The 14,351-nt window shown below is 33.2% G+C and overlaps 1 protein-coding gene across 2 annotated transcripts in view; it reads left to right on the plus strand.

Moving 5' to 3' along the window:
- LOC148952764 (dnaJ homolog l(2)tid, mitochondrial-like) overlaps positions 1-14,351 on the plus strand; it is an 83,512-nt gene that overhangs the window by 29,589 nt on the left and 39,572 nt on the right. For both annotated transcript variants that reach the window (XM_089087413.1, XM_089087412.1), the window contains exons 5-6: positions 3,979-4,147; positions 6,781-6,912. In XM_089087413.1, coding sequence (XP_088943539.1) covers positions 3,979-4,147; positions 6,781-6,912 — 301 coding nt within the window. The remainder of the gene's footprint in view (positions 1-3,978; positions 4,148-6,780; positions 6,913-14,351) is intronic.

The raw sequence follows: 14,351 nt of genomic DNA on the forward strand, positions 1-14,351 counted from the left end.
CTTCTAATGAATCAGCAAACGCATTTTATGGAATAGGCACCCTCAGAAGACTCTTCTGAATAGAGTTGCAGTCTCATACAAACCTGTTCTTCAAGTATTCAGTGCGAAGTGTCCCCAATTGCTGATAATCCGACCGTGCATTGTTTCTGTAACTTTGCTGTAGATGGTTCATAAATGATCCTGCAGACAAAGATAAATTTTGAGCATATAAAATTTTAGGAATAACGTATTAATCATGATATTTTAAAAGGGGGGGGGGATGGAACTGGTCCTGAACTCCCGAGGACACCGCTACCATGTACTTGCTAGTCCCAAATTATCCAAGAATTACGACAATGAAAACAACACTTTGAAAAGATATCATGCTGCTATTATAGCTAATCATTTTTCACACCATTTTCAATCAAACAAAATTTGCATTAGTTGTTTACAATTTTATTAAAGTAAAGTCCAGAAAGGTCATGTTGGATGTATAGGCTCCCAAAGTCAAGTGACCAACTTGCTTTGCTTAATTTGAGGTAGGCATTGCTAGTGTTATTTATGTAAGGGGCTCTGGTTAGATCAGGCTGGTCCAGTTTTGACTGTAAGGCTTGCAAACAATTGTAAAGCCATTTTGATTTTACAATTAATGAGGTTTTTGTAATTGGTTACTTATGGCCAAATTTTTATGGACTTGGGATTTTGACAAATCCGTACAATATAAATCCGGTCCACTTAATATTTTCAGTTTTCAATTTAACTACTGACTGAAAACGATTGATAAAAGACAATGTGATAGCCCTAGAAACTACTCGACTAATTTGTACTTAACTATTTTATTGTTTTAGTAATGTAATTAATATGATTAGTTATTACTTATTTTAATTAAGATTTGGTGATTAACTTAATTATGATGTTTTTAAGGTAATAAGAGATTAAATATTTGTTGACAAATTGGATCTAAGACTTATTTTCCGTGCAGTTCAGTCTTATTTAACTATATTCTTGTATCAGAATCACGACAGCTTATCATAGAGCTCCACTATAAAACTAATAAGAAAATATTTGAAAAGGAAGCGATGGAAAATCCAGATGAAAAGCTAGACAGGGATGCCCTTAAACTGAAGTTTTCAGTTTAGCTTATTCAGCTTAAAATTAAAAGCATAATTTATCCTAAGCATAACTTTTATCAAGGTCGTATTCGTGGGGGAGGGGGTTCAGTGTTTGACCCCTCCCCAATCTTTTTCCAACTCGTAAAAGGGTAATGGGAATTCATTTAAACACATTTTTTGGTGTGTTTTTTTTGTACTTTCCCTCCGGGTTGTATCCGCCTTGATATGGGTACTCCCTTGGTTTTTTAAAGTTTTTTCGTAGCATCTTGACCAGAAATACCCTATATGCCACTAGTTTTCTGCCCCGTTTTGGTGTTTGGCCTTATGCATCTGCTGTAACTTCACTTGAAAGGATCAATCGGCGGCTTTGATGGGATACCTGATTAGAGAAACAGTTTAATGTTACATATTGGCTACAAAACAAAGCTGTTTCTATAGTTAACAGCTTTCATTACCTATGGGTAATGAAATGAAAAAAAATCATATGAAGTTAGAAAGCTAAGTGTTAAACTTTAAATGAACAGATATTATCCTAAATACGGGAGGGGGGCCTCCCCCTCTACGTCAACTCAGAACCGTAACATTTAGAAGCCTGGACTCTTTATTCCAATTGAGTATATTTGCTTTGAAATATAGTTTCTCAGTAAGACTGAAGACGGGAAATATTCAGTTAAATTTTTTTTTAAGACAATACATAAATGTAATATTTATTATTTTAATATAAATTTATTATTTATTATTATTTAAATATATATAATATATATTATTGTAATATAAATGTAATATTTTTTACTCACCGGCTATATCTGTTACATACATTATGGAAAGCTGTCAGTAAAGCTCAAACTCGAATATCTTTTGAAGAGTAGGGAATTTAGAGGGCAATATTTCCTATTACGCTAATGGTAATTTTTGTCCGTTTTAATTTTTATCATCATTGTTTATTTTTGTAGGTACATTTTTTCTTTCGGATATTATTTCTGTCTGTTTTTCATTTGTTTGCGATAAGTAAATTTCAGAATGTGCTAGAATTTTTTCACAGGTCAATAATCTTGACTTTCTTTATTTATATATTCTGATATGTTGTTTCTTAGTAGGGGGGGGGGGCGGGGGCAGGGATTGCTACTGTAAGAATGTGTGTTTAATTTGAAACTGCTGTCAATGCACATTAGGTTTAGTGCAATAATTTTTTCCATTTTTCAAAATAAACTTGGACTTGTGATATTAAAAAAAGAAAGAAGATGTATTAGTAAAAAATTAATTTTTTTCTTCGTTTTTTCTTTAAATTAGAAAAAAAAACTTTACCTGGGTATTTTCGATGCTTTTTTAGCATTCGTATTAATTATATCTTTCAAAACGAAGCATCAAATAAAAGAAATCAAAAATATGGCGTGATGGTTTTCAACCCCTCAAGGGTCTGAAGACTCACTTTGACAGGGTAGGACGTCTGTATGAAATATCCCATTTTGGCTTCAGATATTTCATCAATAGGGTATAAAGATTACACAGTTTTTCGATAAGATACTCTTATTCGATATGTTTGAGCTTACCATCGATCAGACTGGGGTAATGCAGAAGGTGTTCTGTAACATTTTCTATCAAAGTAAGATTCGTTGATCGCCTTTCCGAATTCTGTATCCAGGATTTTTGTTCGGGGAGGTTTGTTTTTTCGGGGGGGGGGGGATGGTTACAGAGAATACTTTCGAAAACGCATGCAAAATTTGTTTACGAGTCGGAAAAAACATTTTGGGGGCAGGGGATCAAATCCCCTACCCCCAGATACGACCTTCATCTTATGTTAATCTCAGTATGCTTGGAAAGTTTTCGGTTTTCATTTTCTAAAATGTATCCTCACTTAGGGAAATAGTGCTTATGATATATATATATATATATATATATATATATATATATATATATATATATATATATATATATATATATATATATATATATATATATATATATATATATATATATATATATATATATATATATATATATATATATATATATATATATATATATATATATATATATATATATATATATATATATATATATATATATATATATATATAAAGTACTAGGTGTAGGTGACCGAGCTTATCTATGTGAAAAGAAAGGCGATTTTTTAATCTCTTTCGCAAAAGAACTTTAATTTTATTTTATCTTATTCGCTGTAGAAAGTAAAACCATGAAGGTATTTGACGTCTGGGTATTTGTGACGTCATTCATATGAAAAATGTTTTCCGAAATTATTTAAGGCCCTTAACGAATCGTCCTAAAGTCGTGTCCTATCTAGATCGTTTTTTCATACTGTAGAACAAACAATTATCTTATTACGAACCATATTATTAAACGAACGATAGTTAAAAATATTATTAGAATTTTTTTGAAGCAATACGTAGCATTTAATGCGAAGCAATAAGAATTTGAGACTCACGTCACATCTCTCAAATGGGAATATTTTTTTCTAAAAGCTTGGAATCAACTGATTTGTCAACAAATAAATTGTGTTTTAAAGCACCTGGTACTTAGGTTCAAGACTTTCAACCTTCAGAGGTCTCTAAATTTCAGTCAGCAGACGATTTATGAAGAAAATTTAGGGGTCTGGAAAAAAGAAAACAAATTTTACCAAAATTTATGACTTATCCAGGTCTTCCTTTTTTTCAAAACAGAAAATGGTAGTAATTCATTTTTCAAGATAAACATATATACAATTATTACTTGTTTAATAAGACAGATATAATTACCATAATGTTGCCGTATTATGGTAATATAACGCCATTTGAATTACCACAACTGGCTGCTCTCATTTACGATTTTGCTTCCTCTTTTTAATGAGATTTTAGTGGTTAATCACTACAATTTGTGCTCCTCTTTTTAGATTGCCGTAAATTTGACCTTTGCTCAAGCAGCCCGAGGAGTGAATAAAGAGGTAAACTTGAATGTTGTCGATACATGTCCCAAATGCAAAGGGTCGAGATCGGAAATCGGTTTTAAAGCTGTTAAATGTCCCTTTTGTAACGGCACTGGAATGGAAACTATAAGTACAGGTAATATTCAGTTACGTTTTTTAGGCTTTTTACTTAGTGTTTCTGTTTGTCGTTTTGTCCAGTGTTTTTTTTTCGCTAATCGATGCTTAGGGTGGTTTACTCTGCTCATGTTTGAGATGTGGCTATAAGTAAATTGAATTGAATTCTTCGAAAGTATTTAAGTTGATTTGAACCAACTTCACGACATGGTGGGGATTTTAATTGTGATTATCAATCCTTTACATAGTATACAGATGTTTGTAAATTAAAAAGGACCCCCCTCCCCACACCATGATCCTAATTTCAGGAAAACTCAAATGCACAAGGATTTGAGTATCAGGATTTGAATATTAAATTTCTTTACAAGTATCAGACCTCTCCTTGACCAGCAAATAATGTCTAATCTCCTTACTAAATCTTATGTGACTTACGCTTACAAAGGATGCCATAAAGATAAGTAAAGCAGTTTTACCATATTTTACTATTACAAAATAGGCTGCGGTCTAGTATCGTAAGAAATTCACTGCAATAAAAGGATGGGTATAGGATTTCCCCTTCAGTTTGCCCTAGAAATAACAATGTAGAAAAGCGTTACAATGCGCAATAATTCGGATATTTGAACCTCCTATTTCTTTACCCCTTCCGGAAAAAAACTCCGTAATCACTCCTTCAATTAACTTAAAGGCATTCCCTGAAATAAATGGATGGATGTGAATGTCCCTTTTGATTGGTCCCACAGGAAATGTTTGATGAAAAGCCTTGAAATGCTCTAGAATTGTGATATTTAAATCTGAATTTTCTTTACAAATATCAAACCCCTTCCTCTACCAGGAAAAAATCCTCAAGTCAGCCCTTAAAATTTGGTCTTGCATAAAGGCCATTATATCAGTTTGTTTTATTGTTGTTCACTTTGGCAATGTAGGTTTACATGTAGTGTCTCTTTCATATTGATCTTTAAATAAAAAAATTGCGAGTTTAAAATCAAAGGTTAGGCTTTCAAATCAAAAGTTTGCTTTTTAGAGACTTAAGAGGCATTTTCTTTCTCTTTCAGTTTACTGAAAGCACTTTGACATTCTATTAGTGGTTGAGAACAAGGGCGTAAACTGTCTAAAAAAATTACCAGTCTCAGGTTGTATATCAGCTGTGGGTTGATATTAATAACTACGAAAAACCTGTACAATCTTTCCTTCAAAGCGTTTCTTCTGTTAAAAGCAATCATTTTATTTAAGTTGGTGGGGTTCTCCTGAAGTTGCAGCATAGCTAAAATATTTTTATATTTCTGAGTTGTTTTTTGTTATTTGGTAGAAACTGTTGTATTAGTTTTGCTGTTAATTTTTTAATTCCTTAGCCAATAGATACAAAAAGATGTTCGAACGTACACGTCGTTCCGGTTATTGACCCCTCCCCCTAATAACTATACAAATACGATTTGGATTAAGATTCAATTATGTCATGAGGGAGGTTAAGTAAATAAATAGTTACTTGTACTGGCAAAGGGAAAAAAACCTTAAGGTTTCTTAACAAGGGATGTTTAGAAATGTATAAAAAAGATGCTATTTAAGAATTATTACCAGCGCAGGACTGTGGTCTGGTGACTTTTCATTTTTTATGTATGTTCCCTTTGTCGTTAATAAGGACCATAAGTCAGTAGACCTCAGCAGTGGGTATATTGACGTTAAGAAATATAGGACTATTTTGATTTCCTGGTCACAAAATGTATATAATTTATCATATAAGTATCTTCTTTAATATTTTTTTTTTTCGTTTTATTGTTATATATTTATTATTTAATATTATTTTAATTTTATTAATTGACGTATTAATTAGTTATCTAATTTAATTTTATTTAATAATTATTTATGTTTTATTCTATTACGAGTATTTTATTTTTCTACTCTTATAAGATCTAATTGCATAAGCCGGATTCTGCTCACAAAGAAAAGAAGTATGGAGATTGATTAAAGTAGCTTTATTTGGGGTCTAGAGTATCCTATGTCTTTTGTGTTGCTATAAATGTTCTGTGCATGAAATTGATTTCAACTTAGGTTTAAGGCTGGTCGATACTGTGTTTGATAACATATATCTATAAACTTTCTTTCAATCCTGTCTACAAACTGAAATAAAAAATGTCGAAAGCTTGTGACCTGTTTTTTCTTAGTCACCCTGTATGATATACCAACTGATGGAAAAAAAAATACTTAAAAAAGGATTTAATATTAGATGTCAATAAAAAAAAAAAAAAAATTTACCAGTCCATATATATGAAAGAAAATGACAAATCTTTCAGAATAATTCTCAGGATCCATCCGTATCACCAAAAATAAAAAGTTATAGAGGAAATGAGAGAAAATTTAAACATAATGTAAAAAACAGCTGTAAAAGCCTAGGAGCTAAAAGCAAGGACAGTAACTGACAAATAAGAATCAAGATTAAAAACAGGCAAAGGAAGAAGCTAAGACTAAAACCAACGAATGAAAAGCAAAACTAAAAACAAGCAAAGAAAGAAGCCAAGACTTAAAACTAATGAATCAAAAGCACAACTACAAACTAAAGTAGAAACATGAATGATTGTTTAATGTAATTTAAATTGTTCTGTACAATGTCCATATTATAATTTGTTGGATATTGTCTATATACTAATAACTTCATTTTAGGTCCTTTTGTGATGAGAACAACTTGTAGACGCTGTAGTGGTACACGAATGTACATCAAACATCCATGTGTTGAATGCGAAGGAAAAGGCTCTACTGTTCAAAGGAAAAAGGTCACTGTGCCAGTACCTGCAGGTAATACCCTAGCTGTTATTTTCCTTTTATTTTTGGAACCATCAAAATGGACAAAAAAAATTTGAGTTTATTCAAAAGGGGTACTAGAAACCAAAATGAAAGTTGAACTCGTCTCCGGTGTTCGGAGGGAAAAGGTCACTATACCAGTATCAAGAGATAATACCCTAGTTATTATCATTATAGTTTATAACACCAATGTAGACGACCCGTAGGGGTATAAAAACTTAGATAAAACATTCATGTGTAAAATGCGAAGGAAAATGTTGTATTGTACAAAGGAAAAAGGTCACTGCACCAGTGCGAGCAGATAATACCTTAATTATTATTATTTTATTATAACACCAATACAGACGACCCGCAATGGTACATAAGACCTCCATGTGCCGAATGCGAAGGGCAGGGTTCTGGTGTTTTTAATATTTTTGACTAAGGAATGATATCTCATTTCGATATTTTTCTTTTAGCATTGTTTGACAGTGTTTTAGTGGTTGTGCTTTGTCATGATTTTCTTGCTTATTTGTTTTTTTTTGTGGACTCGGATATCCGAATTCGGTCTTTCGGGCTTGTGATAGTAATTTTTTTGAAATAAATATCTTATCTGTTCAAAGGAAAAGTTCACTATACCAGTACTAGCAGAAAATACTCTAAAGTTACTTTTTTTGTACCACCAATGGAACAGAAAAAAAATCGCATTAGTTCAAATTGACTGTTGAAAATGGAATAATTGTGAACACATGACTTTTTGGTGAAGGCAGATTTAGTCCCCGAATATAAAATAGACCAGAAACTTATTGTCCGAAAAATAGGCTGAATCTTTATACTGAAAAGAGATTAACTGAGAGGTATACTGAGGGAACAAAGGCTTTGTGTTGATGAAACGACTCTTTTAGTGAAAACAAGCTTCTTGCTGTTAAAATGTAGCCACCATATTCATCATTTTTAAGATTAGAATGTGAATTGATAATGAATTGATAAATACCTCACCTGGTCCAATAAAACGTGTGTGACTAGGAGCAAATTTACGTATGGCTTATTCACCTCTGGCTGAATGATCAAAATGTATTGGAACGGCATGTATATTGACGCAAATAGCGACGAAGACCACACTGCCTTTCCATCATAAACAAAAAAGTAGAACAACAAGGAAATTTAAAAATAATTTTAAAATCTTTAATTTACTAATTTAGGTTAAATATATACACCCTTTTACTTGCATATGAGGGTTTTTTAAATTACATTTTGACTGTGACCTTTTTATTTTATTTGAAACATTAGAATCTTTTAAAAACACCTACAACAGCGCAAAGATGACAAAACTAAAACTTTAAATTCTAATAATCCAAATATTTCCTTTGATTCTGCTTTGAGCAGTCACATATATTATAACCCTAGTCATAAATACTTTTTGAAGAAACTTGCCTTATTAGCAATGATTTAGGCATAAAACAGGTTGTTCGAGAGGCATTTGAAATTAAAATCAAAATAAATAGTAATATTTCTTTAAATAGAGATTTGGGGGAATATTCGCTTAATGCCCTATACACAAATTTAATTAAAAATGATTTAACTAATTATATTAAAAAATCAGTAAATAACTCCACTCAACCTATTACGAATAGACCTTCTAGGCTGGCTGCCAAGAAAGCGAGATTAGTTTTAAAAGCTAATCTGGTTGAACTTCCTTGAAGTAGTGATATTAGGGCTGTTTTAAAACATTAAAAAAAAAAGCTTTCAGTTTTAATGATTGAATTTTAATGTAAGTTTCTTTTATATTGTTTTTTATCATCTTCGTCTGTTTTGCTGAGGACGGCCCTTGGATATAGGGTCGAAATATTCATTTAAAGTTGCGTTCCACTGTCTTTTATAAAAAAAAAAAAAAAAAAAAAAAAAAATCCCTATTGTTCTACTTATTTGTTTATCATGTATATTGAATTGACAAAATTCGTTAAATGGCGCCATGCAGATTAATTCCTACCATTCACCCCTTTCATCATGATTGCACAATTTTTAAACTAGTTTCGTGACCAAAAATAAATTTTGCGTTGTAAACTTTACAAACTGATGTTTTTAATGATTAATTAAAAAAAACTTTTCCACAAAATACGTTTTTCAAAGAAAAGTAAAGAACTCCATTAAACCATAAATGAGCAAAAATCAAATCAAATAATCCACCAAGCGTGAAACTACACAAATCAGCATCGATAAATAAATGAAACTCAAAACGAACAGAAATCAAACAGTTCGTGGTAACGAACTGTAAGTAAGGAGCGACCCGGCTCAATGGTAACCGAAACTCTAGAAAACGGTATTTTGATACAAAAATATACATCAAAAGAATCAGATTTTAATGCTGATTTTAAATATATAAGTTTTATCAAGTTTAGTCCAACCTATCGAAAGTTACGCCCCTGAGAAAATTTGGCTGATTTTTGAAAAAAGGGGGAAAGACCCCCTAAAAGTTATAGAACCTTAAAGAAAATCACACCATCATATTCAGCGTATCAGAGAACCCCACTGTAGAGGTTTCAAGCTCCTATCTACAAAAATGTGGAATTTTGCATTTTTTGCCAGAAGAAAGATCAAGGGTGCGTATTTATTTTTATTTTTTTTTTCCCAGGGGTGATCGTATCGACCCAGTGGTCCTAGAATATCGTGAGACCTCATTGGAATGGAAATTAAAAGTTCTAGTGCCCTTTTTAAGTGACCAAAAAAAAATAGAGGGCAACTAGGCCCCCTCCCACGCTCATTGTTTTCCCAAAGTCACCTGATCAAAATTTTGAGATAGCTATGTTGTTCAGCATGTTCGAAAATATTATAAGTATGTCTTTTAGGATGACTTAATCCTACGAAGTTCCCAGGAGGAGCGCTGAAAGTTATGAACTTTACCCAATGTTGACATATAGTATTGGTTATTGGGAAGTATACAGACGTTTTCAGGGGAGATTTTTCCTGGTAGTGGGGGGGGGGGTGGGTGGGTTGGGGGTTATGTGGGAGGATCTCTACATGAAGGAAGTTTTCATGGGGGAAGGGACATTGCTATGAAGGGGACGCCGGACTTCCCAGCATTATTTAAAAAAAGATCAAAAACTAAATATAAAAAAACAAGTTTTTCAACTGCAACAGCAGAAACATCAAAACTTTAAACGAACAGAAAATATTACATATATGACTGGGTTCACCCCCTAGTCAATACATCGCTCTTTAAGCCAAAGATTGTTTAGTACTTTCATAAGAGCTATTTATTCTAATTAACGGCCTTTGTGATTAAGCGGTCATTTTTAAAGAATTGGAAAAAATTCGAACTTTCGCTTAAAGACCAAGGTATTGACTAGGGGGCGAATCCCCTAATATACGTATTAAAAATATATGAATATAGAAGTTCGTTACGAAGTTAACTCGTAAGTTACGTATATCTATTACTAATAAAAACGTTCGTAAATAAAATTAAACAAGTTTCGAGAAAGCCATTTAACCAAATAAAAGTAAATTAATATGAAAATTTTGTTTTAATTATTCTTGTACGATGAGACAAGATCAAAACCTGCATTTATTCAAAAACGCTCAAAAATTAAATTAAAAAAAACAAGTTGTTTTTAACTGAAAGTAAGGAGCGACATTAAAACTTAAAACGAACAGAAATTATTCCGTATATGAAAGGGGCTGCCCCCTCCTCAACGCCTCGCTCTTTACGCTAAAGTTTTACTTTCCCAAAACTATATTTTTTTTAAAAAAATAAAAAATCTTAGCGTAAAGAATAGGGCGTTGAGGAGAGGACAGCCCCTATCATATACAGAATAATTTCTGTTCGTTTTAAGTTTTAATGTCGCTCCTTACTTTCAGTTAAAAAAACTGTTTTTTTTTATTTAATTACAATAAATAACCAAGTCAAACTCAATACCAGCAGAAATTAACATGAGTAGGGCTCAAAACCCCTATGCCTTCCAAAGGGCAGAACATAATTTGCACTTTACTGAAAAAATATAAATGTTTTTACTTTCATAATTTTAATAAATCAAATAATATTAACATTTTGATTACGAAATATTAGTATATATGCATATTAAACTGACAATGCACATTCATTTGGATATTTTTTAGTAAAGTGCAAATTTTGTTCTGACCGGGGGAAGGCATATGGGTTTTAATCCCTACTCCTGTTAATTTCTGCTCGTTTCGAATTTTACTCGGTTATTTATTGTAATTTCTGTTCATTTTGGGTTTCATCTATTTATCGATGCTGATTTGTGGAAGTTTCACGCTTGGTACATTATTTGATTTTAATTTTGCTCATTTTTGGTTTAATGGAGTTCTTTACTTTTCTTTAAAAAAAACTTATTTTTTGGGAACAGTTTTTATAATTAATTTCTGTTAGTTTTATATTGACATAATCTTTTCAGGGAAAAAGAAAATCATACTTTAAATCTTTTCGTTTTTTTGAGACTTTATAGTTTGGCCTGCTATTTGTATGCTGGAGACCAATTTTCAGCAATTTTTAACAACATGCACCCTTTTAAAAATCTGGACACAAATAGTAGTGTTTAATTTAGCTTTATACCCCCTCTAGTTCACCAGAAATAGAAAACTTGATACATTTCGCAAAAAATTTGTTTACTTTCTTTGATAGCTTGGATACACTTACGCTATTTTGATATGGTTAAATTCTAAGAGCAGAAGTAGCCCCGAAAGTTTGAACATAATACCCTCAGTCGTTCTTGGGATACTGCTGAGATGCCTTATTGGGAATTAGCATTAACACAGTGCATTTTGATTTAATCTTAAGGCAACATTTAGTTTTTAAACACAATGGGAAAATGGGAGGGTGGCCGTGGGAGGGGGATTAGTTGCCCTTCAATCACCTTTGACTATTAAAAAGGGCATTAGCCCTTTCTATTTTCAATCAAATGGGCCCTTTTAGAAGTTCTTAAGACAAATCCTTCGCTACGAAGTGCCCTGGTCTAAAAAAAAAAAAAAAAAAAAAAAAAAAAAAAAAAAAAAAAAAAAAAACATTGTACCCACATCGATCTTTATTATAAAAATGTCAGGTCTTCCAATCATCCAATTGATTGAGCCCTGTTTGAGTTTCTGCGACAACGCTTTCTATAAACACCTTATATGTCCCCAGGGCATAAATTACAACTCTTGCCCTAAGGGATGTGATGGGTTTGTCATCCTCAAAGATCTAATTTCCAGAACCTTCAGCTACGTTAAACAAAATGGGTATCTAAAAATTTTGATTGGATGTTTTTGGGGAAATGGTGGGCGTAAGAGGGGCGTTAGTTGCTCTCCAGTCACTTTGGACTTTTAAAAAAGGCACTAGCCCTTTCAATTTCCAACCGAATGAATCCTTTTGAAGTTTCTACGACAACGTTTTAAATAAAAACTTTATATGCCCCTAGGGCATAACTTGCAACCCATGCCGTGAGTGCTGGAGGGGGGGGGGGTCGTCTTCCACAAAGACCTAATTTTCATAGCTTTTAACTACGTTGAAGAAAATGTTTATCTCAAAGTTTGTATTATATGTTTTCGGTGAATTGGTGAGCATGATTGAAGGGTTAATTGCCCGCCAATATAATTTATCTATTAAAAGATCACTAGCCCTCTCAATTCGGACCAAATGAGATCTTTTTGAAATTTCTATTTCAGCGCTTTCTATTAAAACCTTATGTGCCCTAGGGCATAACTTACAACCTTTGACCTGAGGGCTGTGCGGGGGGTTATCATTCTCAAAGACATAATTTCCGGACCTTTTAACTACGTTGAACAAAATGCCTATCTCAAAATTTTTAATGGATGTGTTCTGGTAAATTGAGGGCGTAAGAGGGGGTTAGTAGCTCTCGAATCGCTTTCGACTATTGATATCGTCGCTATTCCTTTCAATTTCTAATCAAATGATTCGTTTTTGAAGTTTCTACGACAACGCTTTCTATAAAAAAAAACCTTATATAAAAACCTTATACCCCCAGGGCATAACTTACAACCCTTGCCCTGAGGGTTGTGGGGGGATTGTCATCCTCAAAAACATAATTTCTGGACTTTTTAACTACTTCGAACAAAATGGCTATCTCAAAATTTTGATTGGATGTGTTTGGGGAAATAGTGGGTCTGAGAGGGGTGTTAGTTATCCTCCAATCACTTTCGACTATTAGAAAGGACAGAGGCCCCTCTAATTTCCAATCAAATGAGTTCTTTCTGAAGTTTTTACAATATCATTATATGAAAAAACCTCATTTTCCCCCAGGCCATAATCAAGAACCTTTTCCTCAAGTGCTCTGAGGGGGTCATCATCCTCAAAGACCTAATTTCAAAAAATTTTAACTACGTTGAACAAAATAGCTATCGATTGGAATAGCTTTTGATTGGATGCGGTTGGGGAAAAAACCGGCATGAGAGGGGGTTAGTTGCCCTCCAATCACTTTTGACTACTAAAAAGGGCACTAGCCATTTGAATATCCAATCGAAGGAGCCCTTTTTCAAGTTTCTACGACAAAGCTTTCAATAAAAACCTTATATGTCCCCCGGGCTTAACTTAACAACCTTGATTTGAGGGGTTTGGTGGTAGGATTATTCTCAAAAATAAATTTTCTGGACCTTTTAACTACTTAGAAAAAAGGTGGTATCTAAAAATTTTGATGGGACGAATTTGGATCATTGAAATGCTGGCAAGGAGTGTCAGTGACCTTCAGATCCCATTTGACCATTGGTACGGAAGTTTGACAGTTTAATTTACAACAAAATGAGTCCTTTTTGAAGTCCTTACGACAATATGTTTTATAATAACAAGGTTTATATGCCCCCAGGTTATAACTTAAAACCCTTGCCCTGAAAACTGTGGGGGGGGGGGTTGTCATCCTCAACGACCTAATATCCAGAACTTTCAACTACGTTGAACAAAATGGCTATCTCAAAATTTGGCTTGGATGTGTTTGGGGAGAAGGGGGGCATGAGAGGGGGATTAGTTGACCTCCAATCAAGTTCGGCTACCAAATAGGGCACTAGCACTTTAAATGTCCACTCAACCTAGTTCCTCTTCAAGTTTTTACCATAACGCTTTCTACGAGCACCTCATGTGTCCCCAGGGTAGTACTTTCTACTTTTGTCCCAAAAACTGTGGGGGAGTGCTTTTTTCAAAAACAGGTTTTATTTCAAAAAATCAGCTACGCTGAATAAAATGAACATATCAGAATTTTGACTGGGTATGTTTAGGGAGATGGTGGGCGTTGAAGGGGTGTTAGTTGCCTTCCAATCGCTATCGACTATTAAAAAGGACGCTATCCCTTTGAATTTTCAATCGAATGAGCCCTTTTTGAAGTTTCTGCGATAAAGCTTTCTAGAAAAACATTATATGCTCCTAGTGCATAACTTACAACCCTTGCCCTGAAGGCTGTGGGGGATTGTCCTCCTCAAAAACATAATTTATACCTGAAAATCAACTACGCTGA

This window comes from Artemia sp. Qi Xiang Cuo, chromosome 4 (genome assembly GCF_049724085.1).
Source record: "Artemia sp. Qi Xiang Cuo chromosome 4, ASM4972408v1, whole genome shotgun sequence".
NCBI classification, from domain to species: domain Eukaryota; kingdom Metazoa; phylum Arthropoda; class Branchiopoda; order Anostraca; family Artemiidae; genus Artemia; species Artemia sp. Qi Xiang Cuo.